Source organism: Rhipicephalus microplus, chromosome 7 (genome assembly GCF_043290135.1).
Source record: "Rhipicephalus microplus isolate Deutch F79 chromosome 7, USDA_Rmic, whole genome shotgun sequence".
Lineage (NCBI taxonomy): Eukaryota > Metazoa > Arthropoda > Arachnida > Ixodida > Ixodidae > Rhipicephalus > Rhipicephalus microplus.
Window position 1 is genome coordinate 16,633,290 of NC_134706.1, and position 22,387 is coordinate 16,655,676.

At 44.8% G+C, this 22,387-nt stretch overlaps 2 protein-coding genes across 2 annotated transcripts; one reads left to right on the plus strand and one right to left on the minus strand.

Annotated features, from left to right (window-relative positions):
• The first annotated feature begins 1,445 nt into the window (after window positions 1–1,445).
• Ggamma30A (guanine nucleotide-binding protein subunit gamma-e) lies at window positions 1,446–5,284 on the plus strand. Its single transcript, XM_075868768.1, has 2 exons — window positions 1,446–1,774; window positions 4,621–5,284. Exons 1-2 carry the CDS (start codon window positions 1,686–1,688, stop codon window positions 4,724–4,726), a joined length of 195 nt encoding a protein of 64 aa, XP_075724883.1. The 5' UTR covers window positions 1,446–1,685; the 3' UTR covers window positions 4,727–5,284.
• Window positions 5,285–13,116: 7,832 nt separating this feature from the next.
• Window positions 13,117–21,354, minus strand: LOC119179861 (uncharacterized). The gene is made up of 5 exons (XM_037430985.2): window positions 21,171–21,354; window positions 20,405–20,440; window positions 19,514–19,654; window positions 18,082–18,224; window positions 13,117–13,411 (listed from the first exon to the last, which is right to left on the minus strand). Exons 1-5 carry the CDS (start codon window positions 21,280–21,282, stop codon window positions 13,301–13,303), a joined length of 543 nt encoding a protein of 180 aa, XP_037286882.2. The 5' UTR covers window positions 21,283–21,354; the 3' UTR covers window positions 13,117–13,300.
• Window positions 21,355–22,387: the final 1,033 nt, after the last annotated feature.

Genomic DNA, 22,387 nt, shown 5'->3' on the forward strand with positions numbered 1-22,387 from the left:
ACATGCAAGAACCTCCACAATTACAAAATTTTCATCTTGAAGACGTTGTCATCAAGGGCATGGGCACCACGTATATGTTTCTTAAGTTGCCAGCGTAGCTAAAAAATGATTTTTTTTATTTTTAAGCAACGTTGGTAAAGTATAGTAGCTTTAAGGAATTTACAAAGTTTGCGCTCAGCCTTGGTGTTTAGGAAGCTTGGCTACCGAGAGTGGTCTTTTTGTTTTATTACTAGCAAAGTTATGGCGATCACAATAATGGCCTCCAAGATTTGTGTAGTTTTATACTGAGAGCGTTTTTATGGATGGTGTCGCGTGAATTTGGAAATCACGTATTTCTATTTTGTTCATGTTAATAGCAAAGTTAAACAAATTGTTGTTTTAAGCCATAATACTAAATTGAGGTAGTTTTAGGCAATTTTCAAAATTTACAGTCAATTGTGAGATTCCCCGTCCAACCCTTAAAAAAAGTTATTCCTTTAGGATATGAATCTTTGTTTTTTAGTTTTAAACAATAATATTAAGGCGTTTAAAACACAGGCTTTCAAGACCTGCACATTTTTATTTTGAGAACGTTGTCTCAAACAGACAAGTTTATGCCTCAAGCATTTTTTTGTTATGCGTATTTTTAACACATTTAAAAAAAACGATTTTTAGCGTTTTAGTAAACTTTGCTTGTTTCGGGCAGTTTTTAAAATCTGAGTTTCACCATTAAGTGCCAAGAAACTCAGCCTCTGAAATGTGCATCAAAAAAGTGGTTATCGCGATGAGAGCGCCGTTTATTTTCGCAGCGACGTTCACTTGCGGAGAGATGCGCTACCATTGCAACAACCATAATCCCGTTGCCATGACCTACTACACTCCTGACCTGTTCAGATAGCGGGGTTCCTATGGGAGCGCGTGTCCCCGCTCTCGTTCAATCGCTCGCCGTAGGTGGCGCTACCTATAACCTGTTCGTCTGCTTCTTTACGGTTGTTTTGTAGGCGCTGGTATAAGAATGCCTGCTTTCTGTGGTGAACTGTCGGCATATATGTGACTATTTCTTCCCATACATTGCTGGTCAAGTAAGCTGTTCAGTGCGCTTAAGAATTTATAGCACACTGGTTGACAAACGTGGAAACCCGTGGATTTACATGATTTTGGACAGCCTATGCGTTGTCGCGTGCATTTTATTGCAAAAAAAATTCTGAATGTCTTTTAGTATTATTATTTCTGGATATTTCTAAATTGTGGATCATAAATTCGCACTACGAGTGCTTTGTTGGTTAAAATTTGACTACAAAGAGTGAAGGTGACGTCAGCGAACAGGTGCTGCCTAGCGCCACGCCGCTCGTAGGTGACGGCCCTAGCGGCAGAAGGTATGAACTAGAACGTGGGCGCTGGAAGAGGTGCTCTCTGGGCAGGTCAGGAGTGTAGTAGGTCATGCCCGTTGCATTACTAGATTAGCCGGCGCCATTGCCCTCGAGCCGTGGATCTCGTCGCGACGTCTGTAGCTCGGTCGCCCGCATCGTTGTACGTCAGACCCCGCAGGCCTCCTCCTTGGACGCCACGCCCGAGATCGCGAGCCAGTGCCCACTTTTGCATCTGACGCTTAGCCGACCCGTCACATCAGGCACGGCCCAGGGAGCCAAAGTTGACGCGGAAAGGCGTATCCGCACGGAGGAGCTACGACCGCCGCCTACACCACCATGGATAAAGAGAGCATCAAAAAGCAGATCGAGAACCTCCGGTACCAGGCACAGATGGAACGGTGGCCCCTTTCCAAGTCTATCCAGGCGTGAGTATACCTACCTCGTTTTCATTCAGTAGTAAAAGCGGCCGCTTGTAAAAGCAGTAAAAGCAGCCGGGCTGCGCTAGGCGCCACCCGGCTTGGGCCTGTTGGGCTGCGATGGTTTAGCGTGGTTTCGACCGGGTCGGGGGCCAAAATTGTTATTATTTTTTTTTTAGAAATCGCCATTTGTCCAGCAATGGTCGAGTCTCTGGTAGCGTCGCTTGGAATCCGACCGGGAAGTTGTTTCGCGAAAAAGAAAAGGCTCGATCTCGGAAACGTGTATTCGATTCGTTTGTGCTGCGAATCGTGATAGCGTTGCTCGTTCCGTGGTTTCGTGGTGATCGATTGCCCGCCGGGCCGGGCCACAATTATTGCCGAAACGTGAGCCATGCTGCATGCTTTTGCTAAGACTCATTTTGTTACTTTTGTTCACGCTTGTTATTGGGTTTGTCGCATAAGACACTGTTGATTGCCGTCGATAGTTGTCGAAATTCTGTGCATGGGTTAGTTCGTCCGCGCGCTCGTTGATCGCGTGACCACCTAAATTTGCGTCGAGTCATTTGTAGTGATTGCCGTGCGCCTTTGTGGTTCCAAGCCTTGGGCCTGTGTTCGTCTGAGAGAATGCATAATGAAATTGGCGTCTATAGCGCGTCGTGGATGTCAAGCGTGAATTGGCTTTAGGTGGGCTTGTTGCTTCATTTCGAGGGGAGGGGGGGGGGGGGATTCGCCCCTGGACGGTTGGCTGCGCCGCTCGGCGTTCGTGCAGTGCGGCGAAGCCGTACGTTCGGCTAGGACAGGTTTGGTGCAAGAATTTTTTTTTTTTTTTCAGGTGTAATTGGATTTGAACAACTAGGTCGCAATGTCTATGTCGTCCGATATCGTCCGTGGCTATTTGTTTGCATGTTTGTTTGTTTTAATCGCCGGGCCTTTTTCTCCGTGATTTTGTAGGCCACATTCATGTCCATGTGTTGGCGCAATCTGTTAGCATCGACCTCGGCAGAACTGTAAACTAAAAGGCAGCTGCACAATCGGTGGCATTTCTTTCATAGGTGGTTAATTTTTTTCGCTGAATTGTTTTTTTTCTTTTTCCTAATGAAATTCCGCTGTATGGCTCCATTGATCTGTAACAGTGTCCGCATTCCTTTACTTAATTTGTGTTCTCTGATTATTTCATTAATATCTTTACATCGTGACCTTTCTTCAGGTGAAGCTTTTATAGAGTGTGTTCTATTTTCTTTGTTCTAGTGGCTACCACAGTTCTAGCTAAACGTTAGGTGATGGCATTTTGTGGACCTCAGTATGCCAGGAATATTTTCTAGGCTGTTTATTATGGTATTTTCCTAGTATTTCTCAAAATCAGTGCGTCATGATTGTGTAATATGTGTTTGTACTTTCCTAAGCCACACTGTAGTTTTCAGTACAAATTTAGAAGTGTGTGGCTTAATGTTGCATTCATTTTGTATCGTAGTGTTTCATACAAGGCCAATTTGTATAGCACAAGCTTATTACTTATTTAGTAATTAAAGTCGTAGCCTTAGATTCATGGGCATCGGCAAGAAGGTGCCGCACACAAGCACTTGCCCCTAATGTTCTCTCCCAGCTGGGATGTCACACATTCGTGCAGATGCTCACACTTAATTGCTTTAATTGTATAAATGGCTTCACGAGAAACCGCCTTGTTGGTGCACTGCATTGTCAGACTCGAGGTCATGTGTTGAGGTTATTATCACTTCGAAGCTGTTCCGTTACTGACTTACTGAGGCCAGTAAAAATCTGGCCATATTGTTATCGTATTGAAGCATCGTAAGCGTAATGTGATTAGTTGCATTTAAGTCGTCAAAGACGCCATGTTGCTGAGCCGGTAAGTTATGAAGGCCAAACCCCATAACCACGAAAATGCTCGCAACGAGTGACGCGATGTAGATTGCCTTCGCGCGAACAGTCGCTTGCGCAGGCAAACCTCATTCACGCGACGGCTTTGGTGAGCGAGCTCCCTTGTTGCTGGCATGAGGCCATCTACTCGTATCAACAATTCCACGTAGTCGGCAAATGCAATGTAAAAATAATGTGTTGTTGTATAATGGAACGGAAGGGGTTTATTATTGCCTTGCAGCACTTCTTTTATATGAACGTCCATAAACATTGCTTCATTTTTTTGTTGTGCACGCATGACTCAGGCGGAGAGGAGCATGAGAGGAGGTGGTATTATCGTTCATGCCACATTGAGAGAACTGGCAGTACGTCAGTCATGTACATCCGGTTCCGGCATTTTTAGCACAGCACTTCCGGACAATGGGCGACGGTTTCCAAATCTGGAGAACCGAGCGATCGCGCGAGAACTACCATGCGACACGTCGTGCGAACGCCCCGTTTCGTCGCTCACAGCATCGCTCGTCGCTGTCGCGTGCGTTTTCGGGTTTATGGGGTTTGGCCTTCAAGTTGCGTCCATGACGACACGTGCAAGCTATATATGCTACAGCATTGCATGCAAAGCCAGTTGGTGTGATGCGAGTGGGAACTTATGCCGTGTTTTGTTATCACATGTATCACAATTTCAAGTGAGTATGCTTTAAGATTGCATTGCCTACAGTCTGTCGTATAGCAGACTGTAGGCAATGCAACTGTATAACATATTATTAGTTATAGGCATTAATAATGTGCTGTTTTACTGTATTCCTTTCTTGTTTTGTTGTATTACTGCCCAATAGTTGTATATCATTTCCCGTTTACCGCTCCCTTTTGTAATGCCCCCAGGCATTCATGGTGCACTAAAGAAATAAGCAGTGAGCGATGAAGTTATACTTACTTTTTTTTTTGCCCCACTTACACATCTTCTCCTTCACTGGTTGCAGGCTGCGGGAGTACATTGAGGAGAATGAGCGGACAGACCCACTGATCCACGCCCCGGACAAGAAGAGCAACCCGTGGGCCGAGAAAGGCAAATGTCTCATCATGTGAACCGAGGACATCAGTGCTCTCCTGACTCCTCCTGCCGGCCTCCTGGTTCTCTTGCTGGTACTCTTCTGGCCGTACTATTATTTCGCCTGAAACCAGTGGGCTGGCGAGAGACTCTCCGGAACGAAACGCCTCCCAAACTCCGGCAACAGTCGCAGCAGCGTTAACTCTTTTCCCTCTTCTGGAGCCTTGCTCCGCAAGCCACCGCAGTGTTGCCACCATAAGAGTTTTCTACAATATGCACTAGAGGAAATTGGTGCTGGGATCGCTCGGGGCACTGTGAGAGTGATGGGTAGCACACGGACTTGCCTAGTTGTCGTGCTTGCGGCTTCGAACAAACTTGTGGCTTTATCGTTGCACCTTGGCCTTTGCTTTGGATAAGAGAACGGCTCATTCTGAACCTCGTAAGCTATTTTCAATTGGCGAGCCTAAAAGGGTCAAGATTGCTCAACTTCTGCTGAATTACGTCTTGTCACAAAGCGGCTGCACGCCACACGGAGCCGAAAACAGGGAGCTTAGGCATGTCCATGTACTTGCCCGTCATTCCCGTGCTGGTTGAAGCATCCCACGCTGCAGCTTCCATAGACACTAGCGCTAGATTTCCCTCTGGTGTATAATTGTGAAACTCTGTGAGTGGTACCCCATTTTTCGAGAATGTTCCTTGTCCTCGTACGTATGGACCATATGTTAGGGCTTCATCTGCCGGTATGTCTACTGCCAGGCCATCATGGAAATTTCACTGGAAATGATCAGAAATTGCATTCTGGTTGAAAAAATTTACGGGAGAAAAGCCCCAGCCAGATGTATTCGAAGTTTTTCATCCTCCCGTCGAAGCAGTTTGCAATGAGGGTGGCGGGAATGTGGTGGCTCGAAAGAGCAATCTTTCATATCTTAACTGGCTGTATGTTGAGCAAACCCCTTTTACAAAGCTGTCGTGCTTTTTGTTTACCATATAGACTTCTCTATTTCAGGCTTTCTCATTTTTTAAAGATTTAGTTACGTCAGGTTCAGCTATTATGAAAAGGGGCGTGGGTACGCTCTCCACATTTGATCATAAATATCAGCCCATTTTATTTGAGAATGCCACTACTACCGAGACACGTAATCTTGTGCATGTTGATGACTTAACAGTGGCTACAAGTTTCGTGTATCAAAGCTGGCTTTGTTCTGTCGCTTGTGAGGTAGTTAACTCGATATCTGAATGCATTTTGTACATGGGTAAGGTTTTAGAAAATCTGGGCTGCAACAATTATTTGCTGGCATTTTTGCCATTACAGCTGGAAGTTTGTTGTCTACGAGTGGACAGTAAGGACATAAGGGCATACTGCTGATCGGGTGGTCGCATGCACACTGTGTTCAAGCGACAAAAAATGACATAGTTGGGGAAGCTTGTCGTGCAGCCACACAATGAATTAGTATGATTAGACAATTGCATGGATATGACACTGCTAAAAGAGATTGTGGGGATGTAGGACTGTTGCCCAAGGACATACAATTGTACGTCCAGAAAAAAATTTCAAGCGGCTGCAGAGGGCGATCATTTTAGGCAAATTGTTCCACATCTGTTTTTAATTTACTGTCATTGCCATTGAAAGAAGCATTCCTTATCTGCAGGGTAAATAATGCGGCATTAGCGTTCACGTATCAATTGAAACACACTTGCGACTCTTGGTGAGGCTGTAGGCCTAACAGTTTCAAAGCATGCAATGAAAATCTTACCTATTTGTGTTCACCATTGTATCAAATGTAGCAACAGCCTGTTGTTTCCTCTTGTGGTGATAGAATAGATACGAAACTTAATTTAGGCTGGGGGCCTGAAGGCTGCCACATTACTTTATTGTGCTTACCAATGAAAGCTACAGAGGAGATTCTCTGGCATAGAGTGAAATATTTCTTGCCATCTAAAAATCAAGTATTGAAGAGGTGATGGTTACACGTGGTCATATCCCTCTGTGACAATTGAAGCGCGCTGCTGTCATTTATCAATTCTGGGCGCATGGTCATACCTGAAATCCAGTTGCGTGCACTGCCCCATACAGTACGAGGGCATGTTTAATGTGGCAGTGTCAGAGGGAAAGAGGATCTGCTACAACTTTTGCCAGTGTTGCTATAGTTTCAATGCACTGAGTTTGTATATTAAATGCATGGAAGTATATTTATTGCAGCGATGCCTTTGTTATGATTTATTGTTGGCATATGTGCTGCATTTTGTATGCACTTATGCAAGTTATGCACACTTTTCCTTTATGTCTTGTTTAGGTACAATATATTGCAATTTTTTATCAAATTTGTTTTTGTGTAGAACTGGTGCATCTGACTTCCTCGTTTGCACCGGTTAAGCAAAGTCACTATTTCATATCTAGTTGTGTTACCCCAACTGTTATATTCAGTTCAACGATGAGCATCAGGCCTCTCTTTCGGTCCTGGACGACCTTTAGCAAGTGCTAGTCACATTCTGCTCAGTGAACTGTCCTTAGCAAACGAGCAGCTTGCTCCAGTACTGTCCGCAGCCTCTCTGTCTTGTTTGCAGTTTCTGCCTAGTTGGTGACTGGCACCATCAAAGCAGTTCTGTGTGCCGTACCACACAGAACTGTGTAGTACGGCATTGTACATTCATTGAAGGCAGTACGAGAAGTTTCTTTCCTTTATATCATCCTCGGGCCTCTGCGTCATGTCACAGTCTTCTGGCAGCATATTCAAAGATTCCGTGCATACACTAGTAATCAGGAGTAATGTCATGCAGCATTATAGTACTTTTTTATTGGCTTGCTGCCAGGCCAGGGAAAGGTTCAAGAGGTTTTGCTTTTTGGAAACTAAGAATGAAGGAATCATAAAATTCTTGGAAGTGCCAATGGAGAATTGCTTGTGATAAGTACATCAGTTCGTCTCAAAAAGCTGTCTGGGCATATCAGCTGGCAGGTTATAAAAGTGCACTATTGATGATCATTGTTGACTTGGAGTGTCTGAAGAAGGCAATTTCATCCAGAGGAACTTAAAGACCAACTCTCGAAATTTTTCAGAGTCCACTTATTTCAATAAAATTTTCAGTGGTACGTTCTATAGTTAAATGACATTGCCCAGGTGGTGCTAGCATCACATATACCATGCTTACATTGCATATACATCACCTGAAACAGCTACCCCCTTAAATTTGGTGCATGGCTCTTTGGCTAGCTTAAATTATTGATTACTTTCCAAGCCAATCAAAGCATTCTATCAGTTACAGGTGTGTGAATGCTACTTGCAAGTGGTAATATCCCAATATGGTTTAAGAATGTCATAGTTGCCCTTCAAGGCCAGATACATTGAATAACAGAACCTGACGCCCCACCAAAAGCGACAGTACTCCTCGGACTGTTGTACTCCTCGCATACTAAAGTTTACCTGTTTAACCAGGTACCGATTTCTCGCCAAAGAGCGAGTTTGGGTTTCATGAGTCATTGACAAAACTTAATTAGAATGCTGAATTGAGAAATTAATCATCCAGGACGCTCTTCTCACACCATCAAAGACGACTATCGAATTGGGACCGGTAAGGTTTTTTTCAAGCTGTAACGTTCACTCTGCTGCCAGATCATTGCGCAACGCATGCCTTAGTCTCGGCTCTTCCACAGAAAGTGTAAGGCTAGTAAAGCAAAAACGAGGGTGGGCACACAAGCAGCAGGCGTACAGAGCTACTGCGAAGCTTAGGGGAAGGAATGCACTTTGAAACTACGTCACATGCTAGTTGTAGGGATATAGGTGGAGCACTAAAGAAAACACGACCACTGCCATTGCTGCGACTGCATTGTATCCTTGCTTTTGTGACTCAAAGCGCACGCTGCTTGTATATATTTGGGAACCTTTTTGTACACTTCGACTTGCGGCGCTGCTTCTGGCTACCAGGGTTGCTTGCATTAAGGACTTGCAGTGATACCTGTTTACGTCACGAATGGTGTCCGAAACCAGTTGGGCTGGTCACTCCTGTGATGGCCTACAAGTCAAGGACCTGATCAAATTGTGGGCATGGGTAGAAAAGATTGTGTTTGTGTACAGTGACATAAATATTTTGTTTCCAAATGTTTTGTTCAGTTGCCAGTAGGTAAAGGGACACCAAAGAGAAAACCAATTTTTTTTGTATTCGTAAATTACCATTTCACAATGCCGAAATCGGCACACTTGCCCCAAGAAGACCCTCGGTAAGTGAGAAAACACTAAAAAACAAAATGCCATTGCGATGCCACATTGAAGTTTCTGCACCAGTTGCGGTAGTGACAGATTTTGACAGCATTTGCTAGGCCAACGCACCTTCTTATTGCTAAATTTGAACTAAGGTGCTCTGTAAGGAGGCTAGCAACTTAGCTTGACAAGTTTCCGTGCGTTTTGTTGAACCAATGTTGCCAAAATAAGTAAAAAGTTTAGAATTTATGACATCAAACGCGGGAATTGTGACACAAAATTTAACAATGGTACTTTGACCTTGATTTTATTATCTATAAATAAACCTTTTATGGTGAACTTAACAGCAATATAGTTTTGGGAGTATAATTTATCATTCTGAAAGGGTTCACTCTTTCACTTTAGTGTCCCTTTAAAATAGCGCCACACTTTTGGCGTGGATTTGAAGGTGCTGACAACTTGCAGTAGTCGCAGTGGCGGAATTGTTCATTTGTATTGTTTTGTAGTCTTTCATACTAATCGCATTCACTTTGTTGCTACTTCATTTGAGTGACGGTTTATAGAGAATTTGTGGAACTGGTATTCTGTTCACTTCTATCTCTTGTCCACTTTGCAATTTAGTCTTTCATCACTGTACGAGCATACAACCATTAAAAGAAACAGCAGCTTTTTCATTTTTCTTTTTCTAAATGCTTTCCAGCATTCACCCAAATCTAATCATTGAACTTTCCTCTCACACTTTGTACTCCGTCTGTTTTCGTCACAGTCAAGGTTTTTTTTTTTTTGTGAGGTTGCCCATATGTCAAGGCTGATGGCAGACGGTGTTTATGTCGACAAAATGTGAGTGCAAAACAGAAACAGTTCATTTTGCAGCCATGAGTGTAGCTTGCTGCACAGTAATAACCAGGTGTTTTCACTAAGCAAATGAGTAACTCTTGTATAATGTGCCGTCACTGTAAGCGCGACAACCTTTCCACAAAAGTATCTTATTCACTGCCCCTTGAAGTTTGAAAGCAGTGTTGCACATACTAAACATTGTAGGAGACATGGGCTCCCGAGTTCAGGGTTAATCGCTTTAACGTATGAACATGTGTAGTGATCGGTGCTTTAGGAAACTGAATTCAGCGGAGCAGCTAGTCATACTTTTTGGGCAGTTTTGTGTAGTTGATGGTACTTCTTTATTCTTTGGCAATCTCCTTTGCTTCTACTGGCCCCTCTGTTTTCTGTCTGTATAATAATGTGGTGAATAGTGTTATATTAAGCTGTTCGTACGCAAGTCGGGCCCATTAAAGTACGTGTTCACACGTCTAAGCAGCATTACGAGAAAATTGTTCACATGGAACACAAGTGATTTAGGCAGCTCTTGAAAGTCTCCGCACAATTTTCTCATCAACTCATCAAAATGTGGCGTCATTCATTCTTTGTTGTTGCATCCACAAAAGAATCCCTCATTCTTTGGGGGCCTGCCCATGCAGCAGTAGTCGTGCTCCGAATGCTTCCATTGCCAGGGAAACAACGTCATGTGTTAATGCCGACTCGTTTCCTTTAGCGAGCTGAGTGGCAACACTTGGCTTTGCGTGCGGAGAGCTCAAACTCTTATATAGCAGGATTGCCCGTGCTCATGGCCTCAGTGTCTCTCATGTCGGTTGTTGAAAAATATTACCACTACAGGGGCAGGCAGCTAGGAGTACATTTGGTAGATAATCACCTCTATGTGGTGCTTCTACTGCAGATTTCTGCACTCTGTACATCATATTATGGTCAGAATACAAATGTTCGCCCGCGAACGATGCTTCGCCAGCATCTTCTGTGTGTGCCTAAAACCTTCCAAAAGCTGCTACATGCAGAAACTATGCCCTGTGTGTCTCATGATATGGACGTAGCCTGAAACTGTTCATGGTGATTCCTTCGCCTGGAGTGCAGGTGTTTGTCACCGGGCAGCATGAATGGCACTGTTAGGTGTGTGTTCGCACATTGCCTTCCAGAGACATTGCTTTCATACAGATAAGCGCTACACGTTTAAAAATGTCTTCGTGATGGATGCATCTGTGACGACTTTAATGCATGTGACGAAGTCTGGTGTGACGTTTGAAGTTCAGGAGGACAGCCAAAGAAGTGAAATTGAGTGATGCACAAATTTTTTCGCTTTATTTGTACTGCTATTCTCACTCTTTAGATTGCTTGTAGGGACAAAAGAGCGTCATTTTGGTGTATGCGAGATTGTATTATGTTAAACAAACCTATTAGCGCCACCCTGCCCTGGCATTCCGAATGGCTGCTCTGGCTGTAGAACTAAGCAGCACTCGAGGTGCAAGCATTCACAGTTCTGAAATGTGTTCTATCTTGGCTGTGCGAGAAAGTGCAAGCATAGAGACAAATGCAGCATCTTTTGTTTCAACTGTACTTTATTGTCGGCTGAAGCTTATATATCTGAATAAACCCTGCTTCTTTTTTCATTTTGTGTATATGATTAGTCTTTTCTTGCGTCGCACCACGACCTTAACAAATGATATTGCAGCTCTGGCACACACTGGTGGTTAGAACAAAGAAGCCGTGAGGAAGGTCTGAATATAGGCGCATTGGTATACCATCTCAAACTTGGATACAGTGCAGACAAAAACATAACGACAGCCTTTGTTCTTCTTTTGTTTATATACAGGAAACAGCACTACAAGACAAGAAATTAACGAACACAAAAGCACAGAACAATGGCCTATGTTGCTTTGTTTTGTCCCATCTTCTAGTGCTCTTTTCTCCGAATAAAAAAATTAGCCATCCCAATTACATACCCTTTCAGAGTTCTTTCAGTCCTATCAGATGAGTCTTCTTCATACAAGCTTACGAGGGCATAAGCATTGGTCTATGTGTTTTGTTCCCTCAATCCATTAATCACTGGAGCTCTGGAACGGAATTCAGAGACATTTATCGCAAGAATCGCACAAAATCAATATTTGACGTAGCTACAGTACTCGTAGATATTTGAAAATTTGTAGCGAAGTAATGCATCCACTTTTGTTTTATCACATCATGTTTTGTTATCACATCATGTTGATGTCAATTCAACTTGGAACACTTGTGTCAGAGCCAGCGTTACCGTCAGCAGCGATGTTTGTAGCTGCATGGCGCAGTTTTATTTGGCGGTGGCACGTACCGGTCGTATGAAGTGCTTGATGGCTTGCTTCAATCTGTAAGCACTGTACTTCCCACTGCACTGGAAGAAGGTTTCTCAATGTTATACATAGGAGTGCTATGTCAACTTCTTTTCAGTTTTAGTCGAAGATCTATCGAAAATAGGGCCAATTTCTTGGTTGCTGGGGGGTAGAAATGCAGTTATTGACTTCTACAGTTGCAGCTTGTTCACAATGTTACTGAATTTGTGAATGCAATTTAGGCAGAAGTCGTAGATGGAAGCAACGAAAAATCCTTGGACATCCCGTGTTCAAGGATTTCTTGTCACTTTATTTCGGGGATGGAAAATTGCCATAAATTTTGTTAAGTCTGCTGCTCCAGTGAAGTTTCGGTCACAGAAATGAACATTTTATTTATGCTTTTTAATGAGACACAGCTGTTGATGAAGCGATCGAAGGTGCGAGGTTCAACATAGAATCGCAGATGTGGGATTCGTGTGTCCCAAGCCGCTGCTTCATTGGTGCAAGATGAACGAGTGGCAGCCGCCAGCCGCCCTGTTGCAGCTCGTCATCAAAGCTCAGTCCGCTCGTTATCAAGTTCAATAACAGACTCTTGATTGCCGCTCATTGGCTTCATCAATGCTCATACCGATGGGGTTCATCTGAAATGTATGCAAAGAGTTAGGCTTTTTTCGCTTCATTCACATTCATTGTTTGCCCTGAGCATGCATATCAGTCGAGCTTTGCCGAGTTAACAGAAAAAGTGATTTGCAACGTCTGTAAGCACTGTACTTCCCACTGCACTGGAAGAAGGTTTCTCAATGTTATACATAGGAGTGCTATGTCAACTTCTTTTCAGTTTTAGTCGAAGATCTATCGAAAATAGGGCCAATTTCTTGGTTGCTGGGGGGTAGAAATGCAGTTATTGACTTCTACAGTTGCAGCTTGTTCACAATGTTACTGAATTTGTGAATGCAATTTAGGCAGAAGTCGTAGATGGAAGCAACGAAAAATTCTTGGACATCCCGTGTTCAAGGATTTCTTGTCACTTTATTTCGGGGATGGAAAATTGCCATAAATTTTGTTAAGTCTGCTGCTCCAGTGAAGTTTCGGTCACAGAAATGAACATTTTATTTATGCTTTTTAATGAGACACAGCTGTTGATGAAGCGATCGAAGGTGCGAGGTTCAACATAGAATCGCAGATGTGGGATTCGTGTGTCCCAAGCCGCTGCTTCATTGGTGCAAGATGAACGAGTGGCAGCCGCCAGCCGCCCTGTTGCGGCTCGTCATCAAAGCTCAGTCCGCTCGTTATCAAGTTCAATAACAGACTCTTGATTGCCGTTGATGCCTTGAGCCAACTTCTCATTGGCTTCATCAATGCTCATACCGATGGGGTTCATCTGAAATGTATGCAAAGAGTTAGGCTTTTTTCGCTTCATTCACATTCATTGTTTGCCCTGAGCATGCATATCAGTCGAGCTTTGCTGAGTTAACAGAAAAAGTGATTTGCAACGTTATTTACTAATTCGCTCTGCATCCGCATGAAGTACAAATCCAGGTATTTCGTTATGCACTAGCTGGTACAGTCCACATATTGCGATCGGTTACAACCTAACAAAAAATATCCGCTCCGCCCACAGCGGTGGCTGTCCCTCCTACAGAGAATTTTCGTGAATGCTCTATCCAATAGCGCCGGCTCATTCTCGTGACGTCATGGGGTTCTCGGAAATTTTAGACAATTCTTTCCTATGCAGGCACAGGCCTGTCTTAAGTCCACAAATTGAACCTCCTGGTAAGTTTCATCTCTTACATCGCTCTTCAACCAAACGTAATGTTTTTAGTAGTAACGAAGAATTTCTGAATATTAATATGCGTATCTTTTACTGTAGCCGAGAAAAATTATACTTGTAGATACAGCGGAAACCAGCTTGCGCGGCTGTTTTTCACAAGTGAATGGCAGGTGTGCCATTGTTCTGTGGGTGGAGCCAACATTTTTTTTTACGTTGTAACTGAGTTAATCTATTTCTAAGCTGACTAAAAATTCAATTCCCAGCGTGTCGACGCATTAGCGAGATGTTCCTGTTCAAATTAAATGGCTCTCATGGCAGCTTCGCAAGTCCTCATTGCGATGTCTGACTACTGCAACCCTGGCATGGCACCAATGTATTATTTTGCATCTAGTATAAACGTTATTAGTACAAGGTGTACATCCTTGTTCTTTTTTTTTTTTGTAATGTTCGAGTGCCGGCCCCCGGGTATGGTAGTTTGCAATATGGGAGAGATGAAACACGATGTGATACAACGATCAGCGTCACAACGTCGACTCATTATCGCACTGATAAGGCTGAAGTAAGTGAATAACCGAATACTGCGTATTCGTCCCTTAGCTAACAACGCGACAGATGGCGCTCGCACATGAGTGTTCTCTATGCGCTTGCACATCGTGTACGAAATCTGGTAACAACTTTACTGTGTTAGCTCCTACATTATCTCGAGTGAGCGCGCTCGCGTGAAATCCTTTTAAAAAAGTATGGCGGCTTCGCGAAGCCCTATGGCTTTTGTTGTTTCTCTTTCTCTTTGCTTCCTGAATCGTTTTTCTTGTAGCTGTTTCTATTTCTTTCGTTTTCTCGATCTCTCTATCTTTGTTTTTCTTTCCTTCTCTCTCTCTGTTTGACTGCCTCTACTTTATTTGTTGTAACTTCTCTGTTTTCCTATCTCTTTCTCGTGTTTGCGGTGGTGTCACTGCCACTGTGTGTGTGTTCCTGTGTCTTTCTATATATTTCATGTCTACGTTCTCTTTATTATCTCTCTTGCGCATGTTTTACGTGCTCCAAGTCAGGCCTGACTACACGTACCCGTTGCAGTGCGTCGAGCCCTCTCCCATACGGAGAGAGAGCGTGTGGCATCGCGTAGCTACGCATCCTCTCTCTCTCTCTTTCTCTCTGTGTGTAGGGAGAGGGCGCCGCGTCACAAAGCCTCGCAGTGACGCGCTGCGACGGAAACTTGTGGTCAGGCCTGACCACAAGTACCCGTTGCAGCGCGTCAACGCGTCTTTCTGCGTCTCTCATACGGAGAGAGAGCGTGTGGCGTCGCGTAGCTACGCGCCCAAAATGCCCGAGAGGGCGCTGCGCCGCGTCAAAAAGCCTGGCGGTGACGCGGCCTCAGCCCTCTCTGATACGGAAATAGAGAGAGAGAGAGAGCGGCGTCGGGCAGCCACGCGCCCACTCTCTCTATAAAGAGAGGGCGCGGCGCCGCGTCAAAGAGCCTCGCGGTGACGCGCTGCGACAGATACGTGGGGCCAGGCCTTAACAGCGATGTTCCGTGCAGGGAAGTTTTCCTTTTTCGCGGAATTTTCGCCTGTCATTTTGAGGCGAAGGGAAAAAGGGAATTTTCGTTATACTGCAGGCAACTCCTACGGCAACCGATAATTAGCGGTCACAGTGCGCCTTCATCTGCTGTAATCGGTTCTGACGCATGCACCACGCAAGCATGGCCTTTGAGATTTGTTTGCGATATTTACGCGGAGCGATTTCTAGTTCTCTGGTGGTGTGAGACACGAAGCCCCCAATGTGCAGTGTACTAACAGTGTAGTAATAATTAAAGTCATAATTTTGTTGTGCGGCAGTAGAGTGGCTAGTCATGATTTCAATTGTCGCCATACGTGAGACACGTGTAGTTATAGACTAAGTCTCCCTATCGGAAAAAAACGAATGGTGGGCATGGTGGAAACCACCACCCACCATTATAGTGGATTAATGTAGTGGGTGAATGGTGGGAAACGCCCACCATGGCGCATGGTGGGTATGGTGGGTGCTGCAGTGCCGGCAACACTTGAGCGCGAAATGACGTCAGAATCACCGTGACGAGCTGCCACAAAAAATAAAAAAGAATTCTATAAAAACGGTATAAAAAACACCCGTCCCGTAAAAAAAAAAAACAAGGCGCCACGAGGATCGAACGTGCAACCTGCGGATTCCCATTCGAAGACGCTAACCACTGCGCCACACCAACATGACGTTGATTGCGTGTTAAATACTTAGTTGCCATACAAACTTAAGGTTCACCTTAGTTATGTTTGTCGTGTACACAACATAGACAAGATCTACACCTGCTACTAAATATTGCACATTTATTAAACACAAGCAACTGCGGCCTGTAACGATTGCCACTATGTTAATGACACTAGTGCTATTTTTTGCAATTCACAACTTCAAGAAAAAAACCAAGTGGACTGAGGAGCAGCGACAATTTACCGGCGGGGTCTGCCAAGTTTAATATCCGTTTCACGCTCGTTCTAAAGGGCGGCATCTGCTCACGCTTTATGACGCTTCTAGGCTCATTCCATAGATACGCCCGCCTAATTTATTTGATTGAGTATTGGGATGCTTTTCGCGCAATGTAGAGGGTGGTCGCGCCAGCGCAATGCTGTAGCTATTTCGCTAAAGCAACAACTACATAACGGCTTGGCCAAAACGAATGCAGTGTGCCGGAAACATTACGCTGTCATATTGGTTCACCAAGCACACGAATTGCCACGTCTGAGTTCTCGTACAAAAGCTAGAGAAGTGCCGGCGAGTGTGACCGGCGGCTGTCGGTGAGAAGACACTTAATTACGTTCTCTGGGAGCGCTTTAATTGCGTCGCATCGATATTTGTTGCTTCTTGAGCGGACACCATACACAATGAAAAATGCTTCGTTTAGGTTAGTTGATGCCATATGGCTGCGCTGTATTGTCATACTTAATCGTCGTAATCATGTATTCTGAAACCCGGAAGCACGGATAACATAATTGTACGGGCTCGGTCAGTAGGCCTAACCTTTGGTGGAAATCATGGCGGTAGAACATGTAGTGTACAGATCCCAGCTTTGTACACTATATAAATTGCACGCCATTATAAGCCCACCCATCATCTGCTTACTGCTTCCCAGCATTATCGCGATGGTGGGCAGAGCTTCTCAGCTTGGTACACCATGTGGCCCACCATAACAAGCAGCACCCATCATCTGCTTAATGCTTCCCAGCATTATCGCAATGGTGGGAAGAGTTTCTCAACTTGGTACACCATGTAGCCCACCATAATAAGCACCACCCACCATATGCTTAGGGCTTCCCAGCATTATCGCAATGGTGGGCAGAGTGTCCCATTATTGCCCACTATCTAGCCTCTGCTTTCCATCATCATTTCCACTTTACCCATCATCTGTACACCATACCACCCAGTATGTCCCAGCATAACCACCATATTTTCCACTACGTCCCACCATAGCCATCATAATTTCCACCATGCCCACTATTATTTCCACCATGCCCACTATTATTTCCACTACTCCCACCATGTTTTCCAGTATCCACCATAGCAATTTTTCCGATAGGGGCTGCGTAGATGGGTCGTAGGTTAGTACTATTGTGCAGGGAATTTCGCTGGGAATGTCGTCAACGTTTGCAGGGGAAAATCCCCGAAGTGCGAAATTTTCATGTCTCTGAACAGGAATTCTTCGGCGTAGTACGGGACATCACAGGGCCTTAACCCTCGCACCTTCTGCATTGCGGTGGCCGGGTTTGCCCGATTCTCGTGACGCGTTCCTACCTCCGGAGTTTTTCTCGGTGGACGACAAGTTATTGAGAGCCTAAACAGCGTCGCTGTAAACAAAATGATGTCGAGCGCCGGTTCGTAATGGTGATAGTTTTTTTTTTTTAAGTTAGAGCACTAGTTACCGACACCCTATTAAATACTACCGTGTTTAAAATTGCAAGGGTGTGCTCGTGAAGACGTTCGAAGCACTCTCGTGCGCACTCTTATAGACTATCTTTCGTAAGCCATATGGGCGACGCCATCTCGGGCTGTTAAGCCGACATTTTCTTGTTTTTGTTAACCGCGACGTGAATTTAATGAGGCCATGAAACACCGTGTGCACCAACGCAACCATTCTCATGCGTATGCGTCTACAGCAACACTGTTTATTTACTTTTTAAAATGTACAAAATGCAATGTGTAATGGCCTAATATAGCTGAACCGATCCAGCGCATAACGTTGAACCCATTCGTAAAATGTATCTACAGACGCTTACCCTAATGTCCGCGTCCCGCATTCCCGGAGGGCAGACCTTGATGGTCTCGTCGCAGAACTCGGCCTGCAGCTTGAGGTTGTCCTTCACCTTGTACTTCTTGTAGAAGTTGTGCAGGCTGGACGCCAGCTCGTCCCGATAGTTGTCTGCAGCGGGCACAAATATATGCAGGGTACATCAGTCAACACGGGCCAAGTACGCCTCTAGGTTTTGCGCACTATAAAAAAAAAACTGATAAAAAAAATTACACAGGACAGTCATCTTCCCAGGCATGTGCACGTAATTACCCAGAAGAGTTATCTTCCCAGGCATGCGCACGTTTTCCCATTATATGACGGGAGCAAGTTTAATCGCGGAGCCCCTCCCTCCACTGCCACCCGCCCTTACCTCATTGGTCGAGTCCGAGGACCGAAGGCCTGCCATTGGTTCCCAGCTTTCTGGGGTAAACGTGGCAAAGGGACAGTTCTTTGATTATGACGTCAAGAGTACCATGCATGGATCGCCATTATCGTCAATGATAGATTTCGAAGAGAAATGGGCCTCCATCATTTCGCTTCGATCGAAATGCGACTGCCGTGGCTGGAATCGAACCCAGGAACTTCAGGTCAGAAGGCGGACACCGGCCGTAACCGCTACAGCATCGCGGTGGACATCTATGTACCATGGGCGTACTCTTGTTCGTGTACGAACAGTGCTGTCCGCTGTTAAAGGGAGCACTCGAATGAGCACATTTCATATTGCCGGACCCACATCTGCGTCTACACAAATGGGGAACCGTGGTTCGTGCAGTGCACTAGCTTGTCGAAAGGAGGCAGAACTGTCCACCACCACGATAGTTATAGCGCGAGAATAAAACGACGACACAGAGACAAGAGAGACACGAATGGTCCTTCTTGTCCCCGTGTCGTCGTTCTGTTCTCGCGCTATAACTATCGTCATGCCATACCAACTAGCCCAAGCTGCCACACTTCCAAATGTCCACCACCACCAGTATACCATCGTGCAATATTATCGATGCCAGTATGTTTTTGCAAGAGAGCGAAATCAGTACGCGGGCTGCACTCGAGAGTTCCATTGAACAGTGTTCAACAGTCTGGATGTCTGATCATCTCTATACCATGGTCTTTTCCATTTCCACACCTTCTATTCTTGTCTACCGACAGCGATTAACTAGCAGACTGTAGATGTGGCCTTGTAAACCAACTGGTTTAATCCCTCTCTCACTTTACTTCCGTCCCTCACTCTCTCAAATTCTGAAACTCGTCCTAGCAATGCCAATTTAGCAACCAACTTCGTGTGAAGTCATGACAGCTGAAAAGCTTCCAACTTCCGTGGCATTCTAGAAGGAACATGTTACTTTTATGGTTGAGCCGATTGATGCTGATGCTTCAAATATAACCGTTTTAACTGCATAATGACATGCATGTAAGCTCACCGAGGATAAATTTGCAGGCCTTGATCATCTTGGGAGGGCTGTGCCTGTAGACGACGAAGTTGGCCTCGTTGCACAGGTTCTTCAGCGCGCCTTCCACGAGTCGCTTACGGCCCTGGCTCGTCGACAGCTTTGGGTGCAGCTCTGCGCATGTGCAGACGAGCGCCAAATAAAAAAAAAACATGTTCACAAAGGTTCAGGGAAGGTGTGACCTTCACTGCCGAAAAAATTTTTACTGGATATTTTTCCACACGACTGTATATTACCAAGAATAATGACATTTTCTCGATTTGATTGATTGATTTGTGGGGTTTAACGTCCCGAAACCACCATTTGATTATGAGAGACGCCGTAGTGGAGGACTCTGGAAATTTCGACCACCCGAGGTTCTTTAACGTGCAACCAAATCTGAGCGCACGGACCTACAACATTTCCTACTGCATTGGAAATGCAGCCGCCACAGCCGGGATTCGATCCCGCGACCTGTGGGTCATCAGCCGAGTACCTTAGCCACTACCACGGCGGGGTGCGGACGAAACAGAAAGAACGCCTTTTCTGGTTTATGCTCAATTTTATCCCTTTCTTTTAATTTCAGAAAGCACGTATACCTACCAGCCCTACAAAAAGTTATATATGAAGTTATGACGGAATTCCAGTACCCTCCGAGAGACCGTCAGCAGTTGTTACCATGTTGTATAAGCTGTCTACGTCGCCTTCTCTGAATAGTTAAGAAATACACTTGACCTTTTCTGAGTAGCTAGGAAGCACAATTAAATATTTCATTGAAACCTCCCTCAACTTAAAGTGTAAATCAGCATTTCCTTCCATTTCATTTCCCCTACAACAATTGATTATCAGATAACAGCTGCCTTAAAAGCCGACAGGAGAACTTGCCTTGCAGGATCGCAACGCATCCATCACACTGCAGACCTGCAAGAAAAAAAATAAATTTACTGAATATCAAATAAGTTGGGTAGTTTACATTGCGCACAGATTATAGGTATGCGTGCATTAATCTAAATTACTGTAGCATATCGGCATTTAGGAATCCAACAAAAAAGAAATCTCCCTTCTCCCTGATTTACCTCCTAAAGCTTTACCTCCTAAAGATCTCTATGACGATAGTCCAGCGAAAAGACTCTCAAGCACAGTAACAAAATATTTGAAAAATATTCAATTCATTTCGATGTAATTATCCAATTAAAAGTTGCAGCATGAATAGAGAGAGTGTTTAATTAACTAATTCTTACAAATAATTAACACAAAAGGCAGGACTCCAAATCAGCTCTGTGCTTACTAACAAGTAACTTTCGTCAACGTATACAGTTACGAAAAAGCACTTCCTATATTTGGGTATTCATGAAATTCAACAGAAGGCCCCCGGGACGGCTTTCTGCTCTCACACAGTTCAGTTCCAAGTACTTTAAATCGTTAACCACTTTTTTCTAAACACACAATTGGAATGCCAAGGGAGAAATGAGGTGCTAACTCACCTTGCTAACAAGTTGTAAAAGTCTTGCATGACTGCTCGCGTTCTGAACCTAGCAGTATTCGTGAAAGTTTACGCCGGATGTACATGTGCTTACGCTAACAAGTCTAGGTAGACCAATCTGCCCACCTTGCCGTTTTCATCAACCTTTCTCGTATACACCGTACTTACCCTGGCCGGGTGGCTTTTCCGCGGCAGTCGCTGGTGACACGTGGTAAACCGCGATGAAACCGAGTAGGAGTAGCCTCAACGCCGTAGATGAACGAATCCCTGGAGTAGCCATGACGTGCGACCGCGGGCTGCGTCTACGCCCCGACGTGCTCTGCAATTTCTGTGCTGCAGCGGTACTTCGAGGGATGTGAATGGGCTTCGGGGGCGTGCGAAGCGTCACTCATAATCGTCACTGTAATTGTGTGCAGTATATCTTCCGCTAGCGGAAAGACGAAGAGACAGTGAAAGTGCAGAGTGGTACTGCAGCAAGAACGAATGTAAGCACACGGCAATAAGGACAAGTGAAAGACGTCATGGCATCAGCCTTCGAGCTATATATCCAATTTAGATTAGCAAACCTCTGTCTAGATGAGAAGCATTGCAAAAGTCGAGAGAGTCAAATCAGATATATCTGACTTAAAGTAATTGTATAATGTATCACTGTGACCTGTTGACAGTCCTATGAACAAGACACCACCACAGCTTAGGCCGCACTGCCTACAACCTCGCCGTTTGGAAAGAATGCCTGCTTTTATCGCAACGTATTGTTCTCGTCGTCGATAAGAATTGATTTGCGAGGTCTGCTTGCAGAGAGTTTTCTTGGGCACGAGTTATATGAACGCTGCGATAAGATAACCATATAGCTGTTGATACGCCGACCTCATAACGTTGCGTGGCGCATATCGTCACGGCCTTTCGGGATACGGACAAGAAAGAAGAGAAAGAGCATTTCTCACACAGTTGGTTTAAAGATTCATTCTGAAAATCTGAGGCTAGCTGCAGGTGCGAAAAAAGGCGTACTAGAACTTTATTTGAACGTTTTTGGGGTATGATTCACAGTAGCCAGATTCGAACGCTGAGCCTTCCTGCTGCAGGACTTGTGAAGGAGAATGTGAAATGTCTTGCACTGGTCTCCGTGCTTAGTCGGACCACGAAAAGCTCAAATTTTGTACATAATAAAGGAAGCTCGTATACAAACGACAATAATACCCTCGATAGTTGGCGTGCGTCGATTTTAACATTACGCCCGATATAGGGTTCAAGAATGGCTGGAAATGTCCGACTGAATGGGCTGACTTGGCGCCTCCTCTGAATGATTAGGAGAAAGTGACACCCTCCCCCGGCCCCACGCATCGCCCGTGCGCACGCTTATAAAAGTGACCGTCCGAATCTCGGAG

Bases quoted from the DNA above. Each gene is read 5' to 3' on its own strand.
- Ggamma30A (XM_075868768.1), top strand. From the start codon at position 1,686: ATGGATAAAGAGAGCATCAAAAAGCAGATCGAGAACCTCCGGTACCAG. The intron at 1,775-4,620 runs GTGAGTATACCT...CACTGGTTGCAG, and splicing joins CTTTCCAAGTCTATCCAGGC to GCTGCGGGAGTACATTGAGG.
- LOC119179861 (XM_037430985.2), bottom strand. From the start codon at position 21,282: ATGGCTACTCCAGGGATTCGTTCATCTACGGCGTTGAGGCTACTCCTA. The intron at 19,655-20,404 runs GCAAGTTCTCCT...GCACATGCGCAG, and splicing joins ATGCGTTGCGATCCTGCAAG to AGCTGCACCCAAAGCTGTCG. The intron at 13,412-18,081 runs GTAAGCGTCTGT...CATACATTTCAG, and splicing joins TGCGGGACGCGGACATTAGG to ATGAACCCCATCGGTATGAG.